This window comes from Plectrocnemia conspersa, unplaced genomic scaffold (genome assembly GCF_051122295.1).
Source record: "Plectrocnemia conspersa isolate PC_06_02 unplaced genomic scaffold, ASM5112229v1 ptg000013l, whole genome shotgun sequence".
NCBI classification, from domain to species: domain Eukaryota; kingdom Metazoa; phylum Arthropoda; class Insecta; order Trichoptera; family Polycentropodidae; genus Plectrocnemia; species Plectrocnemia conspersa.
The window spans coordinates 5,730,899-5,751,489 of NW_028277177.1; the positions used below are offsets into that span (position 1 = coordinate 5,730,899).

Genomic DNA, 20,591 nt, shown 5'->3' on the forward strand with positions numbered 1-20,591 from the left:
CAGAGACGAGCTCAGACTGCAGATAACATCCGAGGCAAACCAAGAGACACGCGACCATATGTTAATACCAGAAAAATCGTCCAAAGAACGTTACGGCGATTCCAGCACTCAATCGATGGAATACAGCGACGCTATTTCTCTACTTTTGTAAATTTTACTTAGTTTAATACGCTTTTTCGGCGTATATTTTGGCTGCAAAGTCACGTCCCTTTTGCCTCAGAACCTTTCATTAGATTAATTCGTGTAGGTTATGTTTGGGTTTGAACAGCAAATTTTAATTCAAACGGTCAATTTGAGCTGCATAGATATTTTGAAATAATATATAATTAAAATATTCCAAAATAAGTCATGATTTACAAATTTATTTTTTTAGACTTGCCACACCGTCAATCAACCAATGAATAAGTTTGTATAAACACATTTCATTGCTTCTAGATTTTATATATACCAGCGAGCATTTTTAGGCTATAAATTGTTAATGTGATCAATTTACGTGGCGGTTAACTGCTAGCGATTGATTGCTGGTGGTGAGGCGTTCTATATCTTGAATGTCTTTTTTTCTTTTACTTATGTTCATGGTGTTTTCAAATAGTGGATCCGCGAATTTAATTAAGGTTTCTTTGGCAACTTTTCTCTCAGTTTTTTTTATAATTAAATCGTTACAATAATGTTTTTATGATGCCACACTTTTTGGTTTAAGATTGTCCATTTATGTTTTCATATATCTGAATATTTAATTTCTAGTTATTCGACATATAAAACACCTTAGTACACTTGGCATACAATCGCCGCAAAGTGACGAAGCTCACAAACCGTGACACTAGTCCAACATAAATAATGCAAAACCCGGAGGACCCTGGAGTCCGTTCCGGGAGTCGCGGCGCAAATTTACCGGAACGGTATTTCCAGTTCTTAAACGGCGAGTGCTTAGGGTAATTCATTAATTTAAACCAGCGTTTCGCCATTTTGGTAAATTTGAGTTTTTATGGACGCGCGGCCGCTCGCAGTTTTAGTGCTAACGGTGCCGCATTTAATGCCTGGATGGGTGGGTGGGTAAGGGGGGTACGTTATAAAATGAGAATTAATAATGTTCACTTGACACAACAGAGATTTTGTGCACGTGTATGTAGACAGTACGACAGTTTATGTGTAAGTAGCTCCAGAAAGAACGGTGGCTACGCTACGACCCTTTAAAATGTTACCCCTGGAAACAGATGAAATTTATAATAGTTATGAGCTATTTAATACCACCATAGTGTAGTGTTTAATTTTAAATATTATATGTATAACGTTAGTATATTGCATCGTTAAAACTGTAGACCGTTAAGCAGAATGGAGCGAGTAACGACAGAGGTTGTAATAAATAGACGTGCTTCAACACTATGGTCATAACATTTCGAATGGACTTTTCAATGCACTGTTAACAATATGCATATTTTACACCTGCTGAGTTCTCTAATCATTTGGTTTACTACTCGAACGAGCAAAAACCTTCCTGAGTCACCATTTACAAATTAGTTTTATCGAATGCATATTCGTCGTGCTTTGTAAGCATGAGTGTCGAGTTTTAAAGAAAAACCCCCAATATAAGTATACCTGAAATGATAAAATAAATGTATGTTGAGTTTATAAAAAATTAAATAATAAAGGCAAAATATTATTTATTTTATGCATCTATCTATTGTCACGTACGGTCTGCATCGAGCGTTAAAACTTTGCTTTATGCTGCGACCTGCCGGTGTTTATGACTTAATACGTCAGAGATCATGTTTATTACGCTTAGTGCGTCATTTTTACTATTAGCTTTCAGAATAGCAAAGTTTTACATTTGATTTTTAGAGTAATTTAAATAATGAACCTGACACAATTAATCTCATCTGACGCATTCTTTAAATTTCAAGGGTCTCGAGCGCTGAAATATCATATATTAAAAAAAGTCTTTGTTGTTTGGTAATTTAGGCGAAGTGTTTAATATCATTATATTAGCTAAAGTTTGCGAATATTTAGTTCGGTTTTTTTACTCAATTTTCAAAAAAAAATTATACGATATTTCATTTATCGTTGGCATAGTTTTTGTATCTGTATTAATAAATATCAAATGATTTATTAGCTTATTGCAGTATGTATTGAAATAGAGTAGGACAAAATATTAAAAATCAACCTAAGATAACCTTAGTCGTTTTGATGCTTGGATCAGTCTAGATCTTCTTCGCCAACTACATTACCAAAATTTAATGACGTACTATGCAAAACCATTTCCAATTTCTCTGATATGTTTCATGTAACTAGCACAGGTCGTCATATAATGAATGGATAAACTAGTGCTTTGACATTTGTTAACTTAACGTATAACGCCCGAAAATTGCTCAAACGTCCATTAATGACGCTTGCTCGGCGTTATCCCTCTGTAGGATTTGCGTTCGCTTGTCAATAATGGCAGACCATTAATTAATGTGTTTGCAAAAGCGGATGATAGCGCCATTTGCAACGTTTCGGCGTTGCTGTCATTAAGGCTTTTGCGGATTAGCAAGGATTTCGTTTTCAGCACATTTTCACAGCGGTTAAATTATTATAATCTCTTTGTGTTTAAATTATAAAACACGAAATACATTAGCTTAATTGGATCGAATAGAAGTTACTTAATCACTAAACATTATAAAATAAATTGTAAAATTATATAATACCTGACAAAATTGACGCATTGATTGTCTAATCCGGCAATGGCAAGCCAGTATATATTTTAAAACAAATTGTATTTATGTTGCATTTATACAATTATTCTGTTCTGAAATGGGAGGTGGTGCAAGAGTGAAGACATTTGATCCATTTAAGAAATGAAATACTAATATTGATTTGCATTGCGTATACATCAGAATAGTAAGAGCACACTGGCATTATTGTAATATTTCTCCCAAAAATAGAATTTGGTAATATTTTATTCGCACTCCGATTGATTACCCGAATGGTCCACACTTGAATAATTTGTTTTATTAAATAGTTTTCCCGTGTTGGCAATTTGCGCTCCGCGTTTTCAGCTGAGGTAGCAGCTTAATCTATAAGTATTTCATTTGCACGAACAGCTCTCAGACTAATTAAAACAGTCCGAGAAAGAAAATCTGGATTCGTAATCTGGAACTATGACACCTGCTTCCCTACCCGCATTAGCTTAATTCGTTAGTCGCACACTCTCCTCTCAGCGAGCGCAACATTATTACTACTAATTACTAGGAAGGTAAGTAGTAGTAAAAATTATGGTTTAAACCTACGATAAGAAAATAGCTCCTTAAATATAATATATATTTTAATTATTAAAACAAATTTATAAATCACGAGAGTATAATACCAAGTTCCGGAAACTTTTTATGAACAACTTCCTTAGCTTTTAATTACAATTATATGATAAAGCATTGTATATCGAGAGCAATTAAAATAAAAAACATGTAAAATAGCAATAATATATAATATAGTAATAATTACACATTCCTGGTTTTCATTTCAGCAAATTAACTACTTACATCATCATAATTAATATTATTAACGATATTTAATTGAATCTAAATTATGAAACGACTGCATAATCGTTGTTATCTGATAGTCGAGCTTCAGTAATTATTAATTAATTTTAAATTGCTAAATTTTCTCTCACGCGAAACATTAGAAACGGGAAGGGCAACATTAATATTCGTATATGACTTAAGTCAAGAAGAGCCTGTAGAATATCGAGTTACAGTTTTAGTATTCTGCAATAGTATTGAGGCTTCTAACTCATATATTATATATACAAATCAAAATATTGACGTTAAATTCCCGTAAATATAATATAAAACTGAAGAACTAAAACTTTTGATTAGTAAGTAAAAAATGTAAACCATTGTAATCACTGAAACCAAACATTTACCGCACAATTACATTTCTTGTTTTGTTTCCGGAGAGATCTGTCGCGACATTTGTAAATAAAATAAATAAAATACGCGCGTATAAATACTAACTTTACAAATTTAACATAAAAATAGAATAACAATAATCGTAGGGTATAGTTTCCAATGATGTAAGCTAACCCGTGGCGATCTCGATGCTGTGTTTGAACTTGGAAGTTCGGTTATTTCAACAAGGGTCCCTTGTAAAGTGAACAGGCAGTGACATAGAATGTAAATCTAGCGTTAAATACTTTTACCCACACCTAGACTTTTTAATAAACACATTTTTAAACTTCGCTCTAAAAGGCTTGTTGCCATTGTGGCCCTTGGACCGATAATTAATATAAAGAGCGCGCTAACAACCTTCAATAAATCTTAATATACAAACAAATCTACTTTTCAAGTACATTTAAAAAATATTTCGTAAAAAAAAAATATACCATATATCGTGAGCGGACGAATATTGCAAGAATGCCAAAAATATACATATAGCCAAAAATGCTTACAAACCCTCGTTTTGCCATTTGGTGACTACAGCCGATTGGGAATGGATACATTTACTTTTTCGACCATGTATTTTTTCTCGTATGGAAGTATAGTTATTTTGTTGTATAATTTATACATGGAGATCGTAAAATGTCACCGGATTTTAATTTAAGCGCGAAGCAAAGCAGTATACCGCAGATTACCAAAATTTAGTATTCAAATTAATTGTTCATGCAAGAAGTAAGCCACTGATAAAATTTGATTGTTGTAATTCTGTGTTTCGCGAAAATCACGCGGCAGAAAATGTCCCGTCGATTAAGTGTTAAATGAACTCTGTTTCAATTTTCAGTCTAATATTGTCAAGTGATATAAACGGACGCGGATTCTTATTATTTATTTATTCTCTAATCTATAGTTACATATATTTATTCAATCAACAAATTGCAATTTTTTAAATAAGGATGAGTGAAAAACATAAACAGAATACAGTACAACAATTTTTCAATTTCTTTTCCCAAAACACTTCAGGTGTTACTGTTTTGTGCATATCCAAACAAATATGCAGAGAAATCTGATAAGATGTACTTCGAACGCATCAACCGATGTTATGGAATTCTTAGGCGAATATAAACTCACAAGATTCACACTACTATGATAACCATAATATGAATATTGTTTGTTAACACAATTGAATAAAGTTTGGCTGATTTGCGCCATTTAGAGCGAAGAGTTCTCAATTGGCGGTCACGTGACCGTGCCAAACCCTATTCCTTCCCCTAGCAAACGAAAAGCCTTCACTAGCCTATAATGAAGTTTTCAACCGGGACGGGGTTTTAATTAAAACTTTGAACGGCCCAAGCCCCGGTCCAGATTTATGTGTTGTCGCGGACAAGTTTTGTTTTCCAATATTCCCAAAACCCCCCACGGGTTTGGCCCTGGACGCATTAACCGTTACTCTATATTAACGTCGTTCAACTTTTACTATAAACACTAATTTTCCACACAAGAACACCGCGTACAGGTTAAGGTTATAACAGTCAAATTTACAACATTAAGGTTATGTGGGATGCTTAACAAGTTTGAAGATTTAGACCCAAAACTTTGTTTAGGTTTGGCTTGGGAAGCAATGATTGTAAAGTTAAATAGCTTCTGTGGTAAAGATGTGACAGTCGGGGGTTTTAAGCAATATTGAAAAATCGCCTGCTTTATCTATTCGTGGACATAAACCTCTTCCCTCCCGTTGCCTCTAATTTTTCTTTCGCTTTTTAATTCCTTGCGGAGTTGCGGCTGAATTAAAAAACAAAATGTAATGTTCATGACACTTTGAGTCCAGATATTGGAACATTGCATTATCATTATTCTATAAACGCGTATATTCCGAAGTTCAAGTCGTTTTAATTCGATTGGAGGTCGAATACGAATTTCTACTAAAAGAATCAGTATATTCTTTCCCGCGGATGGTTGGATGCGAAATTTATGCATTAGTACATTTGCTAGTGTGACAGACATGCAACACCACACTAAGCTTTTATTTGTATGAATTTTAATACGTTTTACCACTTGACGACTTCAACGCTGCTCCACCTTTATGTATGTTGAAAGTGTGGTAGGCATTTTGGCATGCTTGATTCGTACCTAACGGTCACTTTTCAAACTATGCTCTTTGATAGTAAGCCTTGGTTTCATCTTCAATAACAATATTCTTATAAATCTATCACCATCTACTTTAAAGCGCAGTTCTAGCAGTCGTTCTTCAACTATATATCTGAAGCGGTACTCACTTTGCAGACGCTGCATCATGAACGATGTGGTGTGCTGATCCATAACCCAGTTGTTACTCGTTGATTTTACTACTAATGCAAAGGACTGATGCCCAGAAGAGTGGTAACTCATGCTGTCTCATAACTTTGTAGTCTACTCGTATACTTGCTGGAATAAGACATAGATCACTATATTGATATTTTATTCGTTGAAGATTTTCAATGAGTAACACCCCTTAAAAAAATAAGACAATTTAAATGAGCAATATACAAAATAATTGTTTATGCATTACTGTTGGTCATAACAGTGAACACCTTATGAATAACTCTCTGCATCGAATCCTTTTCCAAAGAAAAGATACGAAGATTTACCTTACATTAACGCACAAACAATTCATTTTATGGAGCAAAGTATTCATTTAAAAGCACATATTTTAAAAATAATTCCCTGTTAAATAGCACCCAAGAAATAATGACAGTTCTGTAAAATAAAATACAGGACAATGTGATTTTTTGGAATCAATTAAAATAAAATACTGAATAGGTTTTCATATATATTTATTATCACAGTAACGTTCAAAATACATCAACATTTTTTTTATTTTTTTTTCAATTATTATTTTATACTACGTACAAAGGTACAGAAAACCTACTATCGTAATGTGCAAAGTTTTAAAAATATCAATAAAATACATATTACTTTGGATGGAAGTTGATTGTATTAAGTAAAACTATGAAATACGCACATGTTCTACAAAAATTGCAAGTAGAAAAGTTACATTAACTATGCATGTAAATTCTAATGCATACACTACATTAAAATGTATACTATAAAAATTCTATAAAAAAAATGGACCTTCAAGATACAATTCCACAAACCAGCTATTTTTTATTAAGAGTTATAAGCTTTGAATATCTAAAATTAGATAATATAATTAAAATTGAATATTGAATTATTATTTTATTAAATGCAACTTACAAATACTAATCTATAAGTTATAAAATATCTGAGTTAATTTGTACCCATTTTAGTTTTTTTTTAATCTAAAATGGTTTTAATCTAGATAAATTAAAGACTGCACAATATTAAGTGGAAGATTTACATATTAGACTTGTATTAATAATCATATCACTAATTAGGTACAACATATAGTTACAAACAAAAGGGAAAGCTTTTTAACATCACGTTTCACAAATCAATTACTTTAAAAATAGGATCAATTTTCATCTCACTACAATATCATTATTATTTTATTTCAATCGTATAATATTTTTTTATAAATTCATATTTTATAATTTTTTTTTGACTTCTTGATAATTTTATATTTAGTTTTGGTAAGTAGATATTAATACATACATCTTAAATTAAACTATAATAAAAAAGATTAATATATTTTTATTTTATATTTTTAATACCCTTTATGCAGCATCCTAGATTAAGTTGAAATTCTGTATCACGTTTCAATTGATTAAGATGAGATTTCATCGGTACAATGTTCGTACCGAGCCATTCGTCTAACGTTGGTGCATAATATATCTGCTCCAATTGGTTCTTCATGTACATCTCCAAAGAATGTACCTCAGTCAACAACCTAAAATTTAATTAATAATAACACCAATCGCTAAAAAATAAAATACTACACTCACTCATTTATAGCTGGTATTAGACTTTTAATCTGCATCGGGTTGGTATATCTATTTTGAACTTGCCATGGGTTCAACCATGTTTGTACCCTTAAAAAAAGTTTAAGTAAGTAAATGAATCAATCTTAATCTTCACTTTTAAAGCACTCACTGTTCTCCAAATGCCAAATGCCTATATCTCTCCCGTATGTTTAGAAAAGCCGTAACACCGCCTAATATCTGCCATCCTGGAAACTCAGTATCTTGCGGAAACAAAGATCTTCCATACAAGGGTGAACCATTTCCGTTGTAACATCCAGCACTTAACCATATCCTCATACAGGCTATCAAGCTAGGCAAACTTGGCGGTAACAACTCACATAAAGTAGCGTAATGATCGTATCTGTAAAGCATACATAATTAAATTTTACAAACAGTCATAAACATGCATGCTATTAAAATTATGTACCTTGACCAACCCGTGAAGGCAATTCCCATAAATTTCTGAATTTTGCTGCCGTGCAATTCTATCTCTCTTAACCAAGCCTCGTGGTTACTTACGTGATGTTTGATGACTGGCAATGACTGTAATAGATTTATAAATTTTTGATAAATGTGTAATAACTTGTATCAAAAATGTATTACTATTCTAATTACCATTAATATATAATAAAACTTATGAACAGCTCAAAACTTTTATTGTATTATAAAATTATAAATTATTTTATTATAGAAAGACACGTTTAAATAATTTACTCATATGACATATTTTTGTATTACAGCTTCCTTAAAGAATTTTGAGGATAATAAACCAGCGATATGATACTAAAATTTCCTTCCTGTTTGATTAACCCTTATAAAACATTTATATTTAGATAACCAACCATTTCACAAACAGACAAAACTCTAAGCAGGCAGCAAATCTCATCATTGTTAGTTTTACGCAATACAAAAACTTATAACAGAAATTTCAATAACGGTCAAATCATCCAGAGTAGATTCATTGATCTCCTTTCATTTCTCCGGCAATAAGCCGGAACACTGCCATAGAAAAATCTGTTCTTACTTCCTACTGATCATTTTAGGTCCTGTACTCGCCACCAATGGAGACACAGACGACCCAGTACGAGACTAGACCTTCAGGCTGACACTATTAAATTCCAGGTGAAAGTAGCCACTACTTGTATTTTCAAAAAAAAATATTTTTTATACTTTTGAGGTTTTTTTTTTTTGAAAAAGTTTTTTTAAAATATATATATAATGGTTTTTATTACTATATTGTGCATATATAAAGAAATACTGATTGCCGTTAGAGTTGACACATGATGCTGTCAAATACGTGACCTAGTCAGTGTGAAAAATTACATGTGCTACGCCAAGCCGCTTCCAGGAAAAAAGTGATGAGGGGTGATCAATGGAAATTTCTTCCAAAGTCATCCAAATTTATGAAGTTTGGGTTTTGGGAACGCCCTTTCCTCCACCAAGATTCAAGGTCATTTTACCATGTCTGTTTCACCGTGTACATTTTACCATGCGATAACACGATTCACGCACTTCCTAATCAAACAAATTTGGTATTTCCAAATGGATACAAAATGATGCACAAGAATGAACGGTTTTTGATGTATGACAATGATTATGGTTCTAATCGGGTTTTAATATTCACAACGCATTTAACTTAATGATTATTAGCGTGCTACATTCTGAAGCTATATTTGTCTCCAGAATATGTAATGACGGATTTTTAAATCGGGGTAATTGATGCGTTTCAAGCAGCCTTTCTGGAAGTAAACAAGAACTGCTTTTTTCATTTCGTCCAATGCCTGTATAAAAATATTTAAGCTAATGGTCTAAACAAAAGGTTTTAAACGTTTAATGTTTTTGTGGGGGATACTATTCTTAAAACTCGCGTTAAAATCTGTAACCAAAAATGATCATTCACAAATATGAATAAACTAGACAATAGTGGGATCACACAAAGGCCATCGTTACGACTAGAAAAAAAAGGATTTCTCATAAATAACATGCAAGTATTCTCCAGTGCATTGAATAAATATTTCTTTGTTACGGAATGGTCACGGGAAACAATATATCACTGGAAGACAAAAAGCACTGTAAAGTCACATTCCTTTTGCACAATTCGACCTCGGAGATATCCATCAAGTAAATGTCACTTTCTAAAGGCGTATATATATTTCGTTGTTCTAAGAAACGAGTGCAACGATTGGCTGGATGATCGCTGCATGATTTTAATTAGTCATCAAGCTTTGCAGCCCTGAATACATAAGATTTGCCCTGTCTGGCAGACTCGCCCCCACCGACGCGAAGATACCGGCATGGCGAACCTAGGGCACGCGTGCCCGAGGTGGCACGTTTGAGAATTTGGATTGCACGCGAACGATTTCTAAGTTCAAAAATATTTTTTAATTTGAAATTTAAAAAATTAAAATATTGATTAAATAACCTGTGAATTATTAATTTATTTCATTTTATTAATTATCAAATGTTTTCTAAGATAAACGACAATCGTTTTAAAAAAATAATTAATTATTTATTTTTTCTATCTTGGTAATTTTTTTACTCCTTAGGCACGCCACACAATCGAGGAATAATATTTAAAGATTTTTGGCACGCGAACCCAAAAAGGTTCGCCATGCCTGGCCTAAGAGATTCGAACACGATCATCGCAGCAAGAGGAACTACCTGAGTTACTACATTTATCCGTAGGGTCCTACGAGTCCAACCTAATGGGCGGCATCCAGCTTTTGACGGCCAGATGAGCGGGATCCACCCTCCGTAGTACTACAATATTTGTTAGAGTCTCAGTAGTATTTCTCACGAGCGTTCTGGGAAACGCTCTCATGACTACCTGCTATTCAGTTGCATTGCATTAGCTTTGCATGCTATTACATTTCGGTGCGCTTCATTCGACACCACCGCCGCCTGATAAATTATATATTTATATGAATTGTCTTTTTTGGCAGTCACACTAGGATCTAAATAGATTCCCTATCAAAATCAAAGGATTAAAGAACAATTATTGACACAACATTCACAAAAAGGAGCAAAAACACCATGGTTTTATGCTCACTTTTTCCAGTTTTTCTTTTTAAAATAATGAAATAATGGGTATCTGAAATACCGGGGATAATCTTTGTTTTTTCAACTTCATTGTTTCAGCAATGAGTTTATATTCCAAATAACACATTCGCAGAATTAAGCTGGAAAATGTGGCACAAACATTAAAATATTGTTTGAGTTTAATAATCTAAAACACGTCTGTAATATAATAAAATAACTAGTATATAAATTAAACCTACTTTAAAACTGTCAATAGAGTATAATTACGCAACAAAATAATAAGCGATTCATCCAGATCTGGGTGTTTCTTATATTAATTATATTTTATTATTTAAGAACGTACTTGAGAACTTCCAGTAGCTCCTTTGAAAGAGGAAGCAGCCCAAACTTTCTGAAAGACGTTGCTATACTTATCCCATAAAGGTGCTCCCAATTGAAAATGTTCTCTAGCATTATAGTGCCATACCATAGGCTCCACAAGTCGTCCCATTTCAAACTCTATAAAATAAAGATATGTGAGTGAAGGCAATAATTATTGGGTCCGATGTTGTCTTAAATGTATTCAGGTTTTTGTGGACCCCCAATTAGATGGTATAGTCCATAATTTCATTTTGGCAATAAGGTTTATTTTATATATTTTATATTATGGAATATAAAGCTTGAAATAATTTAGTTATTAAAAATTTGCTTCATTGCTAATGCAAGCATTTTACAGAAAAATTTGACATTAGATAAAAAAAATCTAGAAGCTCAGAAAGTGGTTACTACATGAGCATGTTGAATGCAGCATTGCACAATACGTTTCACTGCTTGTCGGGCAATGAAAGAAAAACTTTGTAAAAGATTATCAATGATGATGAAAATTATATATAATAATCCAAAACAGAAATAAGTTTACCGTGTAAAGTAGTCTCATCTATGTTTCTCAACATATCGTCCCACATGATAACCTTGAGATGAGGATGCGTCTCTTTCAAATAGCGTGCAACAGACGCGACATGCTCAAGGAATAAAACAGCTTTTCCATATTTGCTTTCGTTAGCCCTTAAAGAACAACTTCGACATATGCCGATATGCCAAACCTAAAATAAATTACCCAAAATATTATTAAAATGAAGATCAATTTGCAGAAAACCAATAGTACCTCATCAGCTCCGATATGAATGTACTTCAACTCAGCCGGATGATGCAACGTCAGCACTTGCTGTAGCATACTCTTCACAAGCGGCAAAGCATCGCGATGAGACGGACACATGGAGCTGGGAAAATGTTCAACTTCTCGCAAGTGACTCCATTCAGGGTATTTTAAAACGAATTCCATATGCCCAATTGTTTGTACTAACGGAATCTAAATAAACATATAACTTATTTTAGTATTATAATACATATTTACTAAAACAACTTTTACAGTGTTGCAGTTAGTGATATTCATTAACCAATTACGGTTATTGTTGAGTCATAATTTAATTACCTAAATTATACACTAATATTCTCAAGCAATTACCACAGATAGTCCACATTCTGTAGCGATGTTTATGATTTGCCTGGCTTCGACAAAAGAATAAGGGGCATTGATTGCTGCTGCGCTTTCTGACAATCCTCCCAATGGCCGCAGTTCATTCGTATATGGAAATGTATCTTCCCATTCTATTAGGATACCAGTTGCGCCCCAATCTCTTAGTTTTGGAAATAACTGGAAAAATTGACAAATTAATAGAAATTAATATAAAGATGAGGATGACAATGATACTAAATATGATTTATCACAATATGAAAACATGATGTTGAAAATATAGTCATAATAATTGAAATTAACCACTACATGTATTCAGAAGATTGTATTATAAAAATACTAACAAAAATAACCAGTGTTGATTGGAAACCAAGATTTAAAAATACATATAATGTTTTTAATTATTAGAGATATTGTTTATATTGTATATCAGTACATTATTCGAATTACTATGGTAATGCTTCATTATAAGCAACATTTTTGTTTTGTTGTATGGGGTAAAAATTAATATTCTCTTGAGATTGCCTACTCTAGAGCAACTCATTGTAAAATCATGGTGATTCCAAAATTACCCCCAGCAACTTTTAAGAATTGTCTTTGAGATTTATTTAAGGTTACTAGGAAAGCAAATCTTACTAAAAATTGTATCTTTAATTGTATCTTTTAAAGTTAAAAGGCATGTCGTGAGTGAATAAGGAGAAATTATGAGAGCTGAGAAAATTTTCCTCATGCTGAAGTTTTTTTCTTAGATTGCAAATGTTTTGTTATGCACTTAGTTGGCAATTATGCTGAGAGTACAGGCAGGGTAAACATTTAAGGGTTTATAGATTAAACTGACTTCTCGATATAACCAAAAATGAAGAAAATTTAAAATTCACATTTACTTTTGAACGATTAAAACCTTCCACTTTTATAGATATCAAATTTTTTTTCGTCCAGTTGAGTTTGATCATATCACTTTTTTCTATATTTGCTATAGTGTAATAAAATGTTTGCAATAAAAACGTTCATAAAAACACTTGTGAACATGAACCATGGAGCATTTGATTCAAGAGGTTATTTGTAATAGAAGAGTTTTGAGGTGCACGTAACATTGCAATAGATGGCATTTATTGTAAAACCTACATTTTAACATTGAATTTAAGACAATTAGATAATTTTTAAGTGCATAAAAAATGTGTTTTGAACAGCCTTTTAGAGAGATTCCGCTCCAGGGGTTTCTCAAGAGTCCAGCCAGGACCCCCTGCCCTTCATATTATTTATTTATAGCTTGTTTTATATTTAAATTTAAAAAATGAGAGAAGTTATAATATATAGATGAATGAACAATAATATAGTATTTGCATGGAAGGATAAAAAAATAGTCACGATGTGCACTAAGCGTGGCTTATTAAATAGATACTATTCCTAAATAGTAAATACCTATATTATGTAAAACAAAACGTTATGTAAAGAAAAACAAATAGAAGATTTCATTAAATTTTAATCGAAAATCATATCATTATATGGAAGATTGCTTCAAAAAAATTTGATGACTTAGAATAATGAGAGTTCGGCTAAGCTAACACCAAGCAGAGCTATGCTGAATCGACCGAGACAACCCTTAAAAGCCTGAGAAAAGCAGCCACTTTTGTTTTGACCGACCGTCCCATCTGTTTTAGCCGAGTCAAGAGTCGATTTTCGATAGGACTACGATGTGACTACTATGTCACAATAATATGGCGATAACAAACATTAAATATATATGTAAGTATGTACATACCAGTTTGAATTTTTATTTTATTTTAATTATTTTGGAAATATGAAAGAAAATAAAGTGTAAAATTTGTTTACTGTTTTAAAAAAATAATTAGAATAATTTAAATGAGCAATAAATAAAATAATTATTCCATAAAAAGAATTATTTGTGCATTACTGTTACAGATTAGGTGTAAGTGAGCGGTAGCGAGTGAGCATTGGTCAGAACAGTGAAAGCCCCATGAATAACTCTCAGCAGCGAATTCTTTTCCGAAGATTTACTTCACATAAATGCACAAACAATTAATTGTATTTAAAAAAGTATTTATTTAAATGTACATATCTCTTAAAAGAATTCCCTGTTAAATTACACGCAAATATAATGTGACATAAAAGATCAATGTAAATTGTTTACACTGTTTACATACAAATATGTTTTGTGTCACAGATGTCGATTAATCTAGTATATATTGTATTTGAGTGTTCAAAGCTATAAACGAGGTCGATTCGTCTCACCTTTTCTAAGTAGGACACTTTGGGCGGCGCACCTTTCAAGTCCAGATGAACGAGTCTAAAAATTAGAAATAGAGCAAAGTAGGTGGTTTTAAGAGTATATATACCTAGATATTGTGTAGTAAATGTGGGGTTTTAACGAACCTCTCGTCGCCGAAGGCGAAAGTGTCCATATTTTGGGTATTCGTCGCAAAACAACAACAAACAACACCTGATCGCCGCGCTGCCAACCTAACAGTGACGTGACCCGCCCGCAGTTCTGCCAATCGTACAGTAACAATTACGTCATAATATTTTCTGACATAAATATGATTTTATGCATGATTCTGAATACTAATAAACTAAAATTTATTTTTTAATTATAAAACATTTATAAATATACCTGAAAAAATGTTTAATGAATTACAACAATTAATTTTGTTTATGTATGCAATGACGACTCGTCCATATGCATTGCACCACTGCATTCCTTCAAAGAAAAAACATTACATGAAAAATTATTTTTAATTTATACATACGAGTTGTCATGAAAAATAACTACAATTTCACATGAATAATTTTCACTTGAGATCACATTTTTTTACTTGATGCCAGCGTTAATATTACGTAATATTTTTTAGTCACACTTAACCCGTAGTTTGCTCGTGCGTCTCAGAGGACTTGTGACGGACTGGCGCCCCCGATTTTTAGTAACAATCAAAAGACAAAACAATTAACTTTTAATTCAGTTTTGTATACATGTAAAAACCAGTGAAATAATATAATTTATTATTTTATGTCGCCTTTTAAAATTTATTTTACATCGTTACACACATATTGATTTATTTGGTTAAGACCGGATTAGCTCTCTAGGTCGGTCGATGAGAATAATATGTTAAAACTAATTTTAGATCCTCGCATTAATTTACCCAAAGGTTTAGCTTTTAGTTAGTGAGTTGAAGACTGAGTGTACATCTCAGTTCATGAGTCAATGAAGAAATGATGTTATACTGTACAATTTATACTGAAAATCTGAACTTGTATGTAATCGACTTAATCAACATAGTCAACATCAATGATGTTGTGCAATTTAATTATTGTTTTTTATGATTTCAATTTCCATGCTCTTGGTTTTTGTTTTAAATAAAATATATCGATCAATTTTTTCACTTTATGGACCCCGGTTATTTATATCGGCTGGTCTTACCCCTCTCGTCAGGCCTGTATATAACTATGTGTCTAATGAATTCTTAGAATTTCAGTCATAACTCTGTCGAGGAACCAGTCACACACCACCAATTTTTTTTAAATATATTATTATCATGATTTTCTCTGGAATCGACCCGTCACGGCCCCTTCGAGTAGTCCGGGTTCTGGAACTTCATCCCAGCTCCCACACCCCATATTAGAACTAAACAAAAATGGTAGTTGACGTCGATTTCGTATGTTGTATACGCTCGCGAACGCCGTATTAAGGCGTTCGGAAATGTTAACGTTTGACAGTCAGTCAGCTCCAACCTACAAAAAAATTGAATTCAGACCTCAGTACAAATCAGACCATATATGTAACACAATAATATTTAATGTGAAATGAGAATAAACTAAAACCAAAAATAATGAAAAAGTATTTCAATATTAGTTTTAAAATAATTCAGTTGTATGACAGATTTGATTTCCTTAACAACATAAAATTTTTTTCAATTTTTCGACTGGCGAATCGTTTTTCTGACAAGCAAATAATGCAAGAATATATGTGGTGTGAGTTTTAGTGTATTTTTAAAATGTTTAGCTGCTTGTATGGCGTCATAAAAAGTTTCAGAGTATATAAATTCGTTTTTTTTAATAATATTTCTAAAAAGCTTTATATACGAAAATTATACCCCAACTCCCACATTTTTAGTTTATAATTAATAATGTAAAATCAAATATTTTTAAAAATCAACAATAATTCTCTTTTAAAATATGATCAACATTTTGCGGGTCGCCAAAAACGCCTGCGTGGGTTACTGATTTCCAACCTCTGGCTTTGACCATTCACGTACACGTTAGTTTAAATCAATTGGTTTAGATGAGTACACAATAGTGGTAAAATAACATGCTCCTTGTATGTGTTTATTATACAATTGCTCGGGTCTGCGCGGCAATTCTTGCTGTGTCGATATTTCCCCACTAGAGGTAAAATAAGAAGTAATTGATTAACCATTTACCTATAATTAAATTTGAATCATTTAAAATCAGGTTTAATTTTTTTATTAATATTTTCTTTAATAATTAAAAGCATGACGTTTCATTTTTTTCGAATGGCAACTTAAGCGAGACCATATGAGGCGATGGTCGCGGGAAAAGTGACGCTTGTCTCATTTTTATAATTAATAGGTAATTATTAGTTATTTACTAATGTATTTCTAGCACAATAATCTGTTTTCATAATTTAACAATTCTATATATATATATTTCTACAAAATGTGATTTATTAAATTTTGCGCTATTTTTATTTGTTTGATTATAAAATATTGAATAAACAGACACGATACATTGAATTAACTTACAAGTTATAGTCAAAAAGTATATACTACTAAAGCAAAACCGCATTTAAGGTTAACCTACTAGTTTTATTTAGGCTTAAGCTAATAATAGAATAAATGTTTCATTATTCCAGTTTCATAATAATGGCGAAACTCATTAGAGGAAAACCTTTTCGAGTTTCGATTGAAGGAAATATTGGTTCTGGAAAATCAACATGTTTAAATTATTTCGCTAAATTCAACAACATTGAGACTCATCCGGTAAATATTTGTTCATTTATTCTCTTATCAGTTAGGCGCTTGTTTGTTTTATATTATTGTTATCAAGGAACCAATTGAGCAGTGGAGAAACGTATCAGGTCATAACCTCCTCGGCTGTTTATACAAAGATTTATCAAAATGGAATTTTACGTTTCAACATTACGTCCAATTAACTCGTCTCCAAATACAAACAAGTCCTCCGTTATCGGAGCAGATTAAAATTAAGATGTATGAAAGGTAAGTAAAACTTTTATATATACAAATAATACTTTAAAAACGTTTTTCTATATAACAATTTACAGATCTGTTCAAAATAATCGACATTGTTTCGTTGAAAATGCTCGTAAAAATAAATATATAACAGAGTGCGAGTTTGAAGTATTGAAATCTTGGTATGAATTCCTCGAAGAGCATATGGATATTGATCTCGATTTGATAGGTGTGTATTTTATATCATAATACTTGCTCTTTAAACTGTTATTAATGTTTTTTTATTCAGTATATCTAAAAAGCACGCCTGAAATTGTATGGCATAGAATGGTCAAAAGAGGAAGAAACGAAGAATCAATGGTACCATTAAAATATTTAAAAGAGGTACGTATTATATGTATACTACATATAATTTTAATGTGTTTACAAAACGAGTTTTAAATAATACATTTTATAGATACACGCATCATACGAAGAATGGTTCAATTCTCCAGGCAAAATTAAATGTAAAGTTATTACTATAAATGCTGATGAAGATCTGGATAATGTAATGCAGCAACTGGAGAGTAGTACTCCGTTGCTTTTTGCGGAATGCGATAATGCCAAAACTAGAGAACTACTGTTAAACGTTTCTCAGGTTTCATAGTATTTAAAATATTTTATACTATTACTTAATAGTATAAAATAATCGTTCTTGTGGTATAAATTTATGCAAATCATCAATGATTGGATGATGATAGACCAATATGTTTTTATTTACAATATTAAATTAATTAAGACTGACTATAATTGCGTAATTCAAATGAAGCATAGATCTTTTTTATATGTACATTTTACTGATTTTTATTTTGAGGAAAATGTATTAATTTTATCTTTGATTAATTCTAACTATGATCTTTATTGATCTGCAATATGTATTGATATTATTTTTCGAATTTTTGTGTGATTGTTGATATTTATGATTTTCCTTTTATCGTGTATGTTAACTTATGTGTGTTTTAATTTAATTTAGATATAACTATTATATGACATAAATTTATTGATCTGTAATGTTTTTGATTTTTCTTGTCTTATTTATTATTTTTTATATTTTCTTTCTGTAGTAACAAATCTCAAAACAATTCATTCATATTTTAAGATTAAACTTTGTTATTGCTTTTTATTCAATGAAGAAAAAGTAATTATCATTAGTTTTATTAGTGGGTAATCGATATTAAATTGTTAAAAATATGTATATTTCTTTTTACGAAGTGTAATGGTATACCTCATTGTAATTTTAAAATAAAAATGTATTTTTTTAAGTCGATATTTTTATTAAATACTCAGTAGCATATTTTAGCAGATGTGTGTTTTTATACGTTATGCATCATGGAATGGCTCTATAAAAAAAATTGAGTTTAAGCTTGCCATTACGTGGTATGGGTTGCAATCATTTATGAAAAATAATATAGCCCAACTGTTTCTTATCTACTATTTTATTTAAATAATAAATATTATTTGTGTATTTAATTATATTTTATATATCAATATTATTAGATAATAATATTTTTGATACTATTTTTTTTTAGATAGTTTAAATTTATTGAACAAAAATACTTGTGTTATGGCCAAATCTAAACTTAAGAAAACAGCTTTGACAGATGACAGTACTGTAAATATGGGGCGAATGACTCAATAAATACGATATTCTTTTATAAGGCAATTTCTGTGTGTTTTTACGTTTAAAAATGATAGAAACTTGCCCCAAAAAATGTATGCTTCTGGGCACCACCGCCTTAGGAGCGTGAGTACAAAATATGGCTTATAAAATTTTTTATTTGTAAACAAATATTTATGTATAAGATTATATTTATCAATTTTAGGCTCACAATAATCGTTTTAATATTAGAATCACATTTTGCATCCGAAGGTATGCATTCTAATGCATCGTCAAAAGGTAAACAGTTCCCGACGGAGAACAATTCCACATGTTGGCAGCATCAAGAATACACCGTTGTTTCAGAATGTCATCCTTGTACAGGTGAATATTTAAATTAGGTGTTTAATCAATTATGTGTATAAATTCACATTAATTAATGTTTAATTATAGCGTTCGAAATTCGCAGTAAAAGTATAGGCGTTTGTATTCATACTCATTATAAAGAATTGCTGAAATGTAAAAGTGGAGAAATTGTTACTAGAAGGTATTTTAATATAATTTTTATAATGATTTGTTTTTAATCATTATGTACTTAAATATATTTTTGCCTTTCTAGCTGTGATAGAGTTGCTTATTTGGAAGAACGAGCCTATTGGAAATTTATGGGCTGGACGTTCTTACTAGGAATAATATCGTGTGCCGCTGTTATGTTTAGGCTACGTTTCCTTAATAGAAAAGCACTTAGAAGAGCTCGGATGCAGTTAGCAAATGGAATTTCATAATTATGTTTAATATAATCAATTGAAAATGAAAATTTTATTTATTTACGTCTTTGTATAATAAAATACTTTATATGAGCATTAGCGTTTGTCTTTGATTTTCATTACATAAAATATTAGATACTTATTATTGTTTATTATCGAGGTGTTGAAAATTTTCAGTGTAATCCAATTTACGCTCGTGCTTCTAAATTTCCTTTATTGGTTAAAGTATATCTAAGTGAATTGTTGTTATCCTTTAGTTAATTGAGTTAAAGCTAAAAAAAGTGTGAAATAAAAAAAACTTTTTTATGTTAAATGTTATGAGTAGAAGATTGTAAATTCACGATAATATAATATTTATATTTGTTTGTATTGAGATCGCAGATCACTCTACGCAGAGTGATCTGCGATCTCAATACATAAGATATTTTTATAATATTTTTTGATATGACAATGAGTGTTTTTTAATTGTTTTTTTTGAAGGCTAATGTTTTTTTTAAGATTAGTATAAAAAGGTGTATTGCATATTGTTTTTATAGCTTTATTTTGAATGACTTGTAATTTAGAAAAAAATAGTATTACTGGT

The 20,591-nt window shown here is 31.3% G+C and overlaps 3 protein-coding genes and 1 long non-coding RNA gene across 5 annotated transcripts; 2 read left to right on the plus strand and 2 right to left on the minus strand.

The window, feature by feature from the left end:
• Positions 1–7,556: 7,556 nt before the first annotated feature.
• Positions 7,557–14,889, minus strand: LOC148227121 (hexosaminidase D-like). 2 transcript variants are annotated; one of them, XM_088203042.1, is made up of 10 exons: positions 14,775–14,889; positions 14,634–14,688; positions 12,372–12,560; positions 12,012–12,215; positions 11,766–11,949; positions 11,211–11,365; positions 8,256–8,371; positions 7,959–8,189; positions 7,811–7,897; positions 7,557–7,755 (listed from the first exon to the last, which is right to left on the minus strand). In XM_088203042.1, the coding sequence occupies exons 1-10, from the start codon at positions 14,801–14,803 to the stop codon at positions 7,560–7,562; spliced, it is 1,446 nt and encodes a 481-aa protein (XP_088059168.1). In that variant the 5' UTR covers positions 14,804–14,889; the 3' UTR covers positions 7,557–7,559. The 2 variants fall into 2 exon arrangements, with proteins under 2 accessions (XP_088059168.1, XP_088059169.1); XM_088203043.1 differs by having other exon boundaries at positions 12,339–12,560; positions 14,775–14,869.
• Positions 10,337–10,659, minus strand: LOC148227122 (uncharacterized). The gene is made up of 2 exons (XR_015812140.1): positions 10,522–10,659; positions 10,337–10,485 (listed from the first exon to the last, which is right to left on the minus strand). It is a non-coding gene; the product is annotated as an uncharacterized LOC148227122 (long non-coding RNA).
• A 1,960-nt stretch (positions 14,890–16,849) lies between the features above and the next one.
• LOC148227123 (deoxynucleoside kinase-like) lies at positions 16,850–18,655 on the plus strand. The gene is made up of 6 exons (XM_088203049.1): positions 16,850–16,985; positions 17,269–17,395; positions 17,463–17,632; positions 17,698–17,834; positions 17,895–17,989; positions 18,063–18,655. The coding sequence occupies exons 2-6, from the start codon at positions 17,279–17,281 to the stop codon at positions 18,249–18,251; spliced, it is 708 nt and encodes a 235-aa protein (XP_088059175.1). The 5' UTR covers positions 16,850–16,985; positions 17,269–17,278; the 3' UTR covers positions 18,252–18,655.
• A 550-nt stretch (positions 18,656–19,205) lies between these two features.
• JTBR (jumping translocation breakpoint protein JTBR) lies at positions 19,206–20,107 on the plus strand. The gene is made up of 4 exons (XM_088201717.1): positions 19,206–19,388; positions 19,468–19,625; positions 19,695–19,788; positions 19,861–20,107. Exons 1-4 carry the CDS (start codon positions 19,333–19,335, stop codon positions 20,024–20,026), a joined length of 474 nt encoding a protein of 157 aa, XP_088057843.1. The 5' UTR covers positions 19,206–19,332; the 3' UTR covers positions 20,027–20,107.
• The last annotated feature ends 484 nt before the right edge of the window (positions 20,108–20,591 follow it).

Excerpts from the sequence above, each read along its gene's own strand:
- LOC148227123 (XM_088203049.1), top strand. The coding sequence starts at position 17,279 with ATGGCGAAACTCATTAGAGGAAAACCTTTTCGAGTTTCGATTGAAGGA. Across the intron at positions 17,835-17,894 it reads TATTGATCTCGATTTGATAG|TATATCTAAAAAGCACGCCT; the intron begins GTGTGTATTTTA and ends TTTTTTATTCAG. Across the intron at positions 17,990-18,062 it reads CATTAAAATATTTAAAAGAG|ATACACGCATCATACGAAGA; the intron begins GTACGTATTATA and ends TACATTTTATAG.
- JTBR (XM_088201717.1), top strand. The coding sequence starts at position 19,333 with ATGATAGAAACTTGCCCCAAAAAATGTATGCTTCTGGGCACCACCGCC. Across the intron at positions 19,389-19,467 it reads GGCACCACCGCCTTAGGAGC|GCTCACAATAATCGTTTTAA; the intron begins GTGAGTACAAAA and ends TATCAATTTTAG. Across the intron at positions 19,626-19,694 it reads AGAATGTCATCCTTGTACAG|CGTTCGAAATTCGCAGTAAA; the intron begins GTGAATATTTAA and ends GTTTAATTATAG.
- LOC148227121 (XM_088203042.1), bottom strand. The coding sequence starts at position 14,803 with ATGGACACTTTCGCCTTCGGCGACGAGAG. Across the intron at positions 11,366-11,765 it reads AGATGAGACTACTTTACACG|AGTTTGAAATGGGACGACTT; the intron begins GTAAACTTATTT and ends TTTATTTTATAG. Across the intron at positions 8,372-11,210 it reads GAGCTACTGGAAGTTCTCAA|TCATTGCCAGTCATCAAACA; the intron begins GTACGTTCTTAA and ends AATCTATTACAG.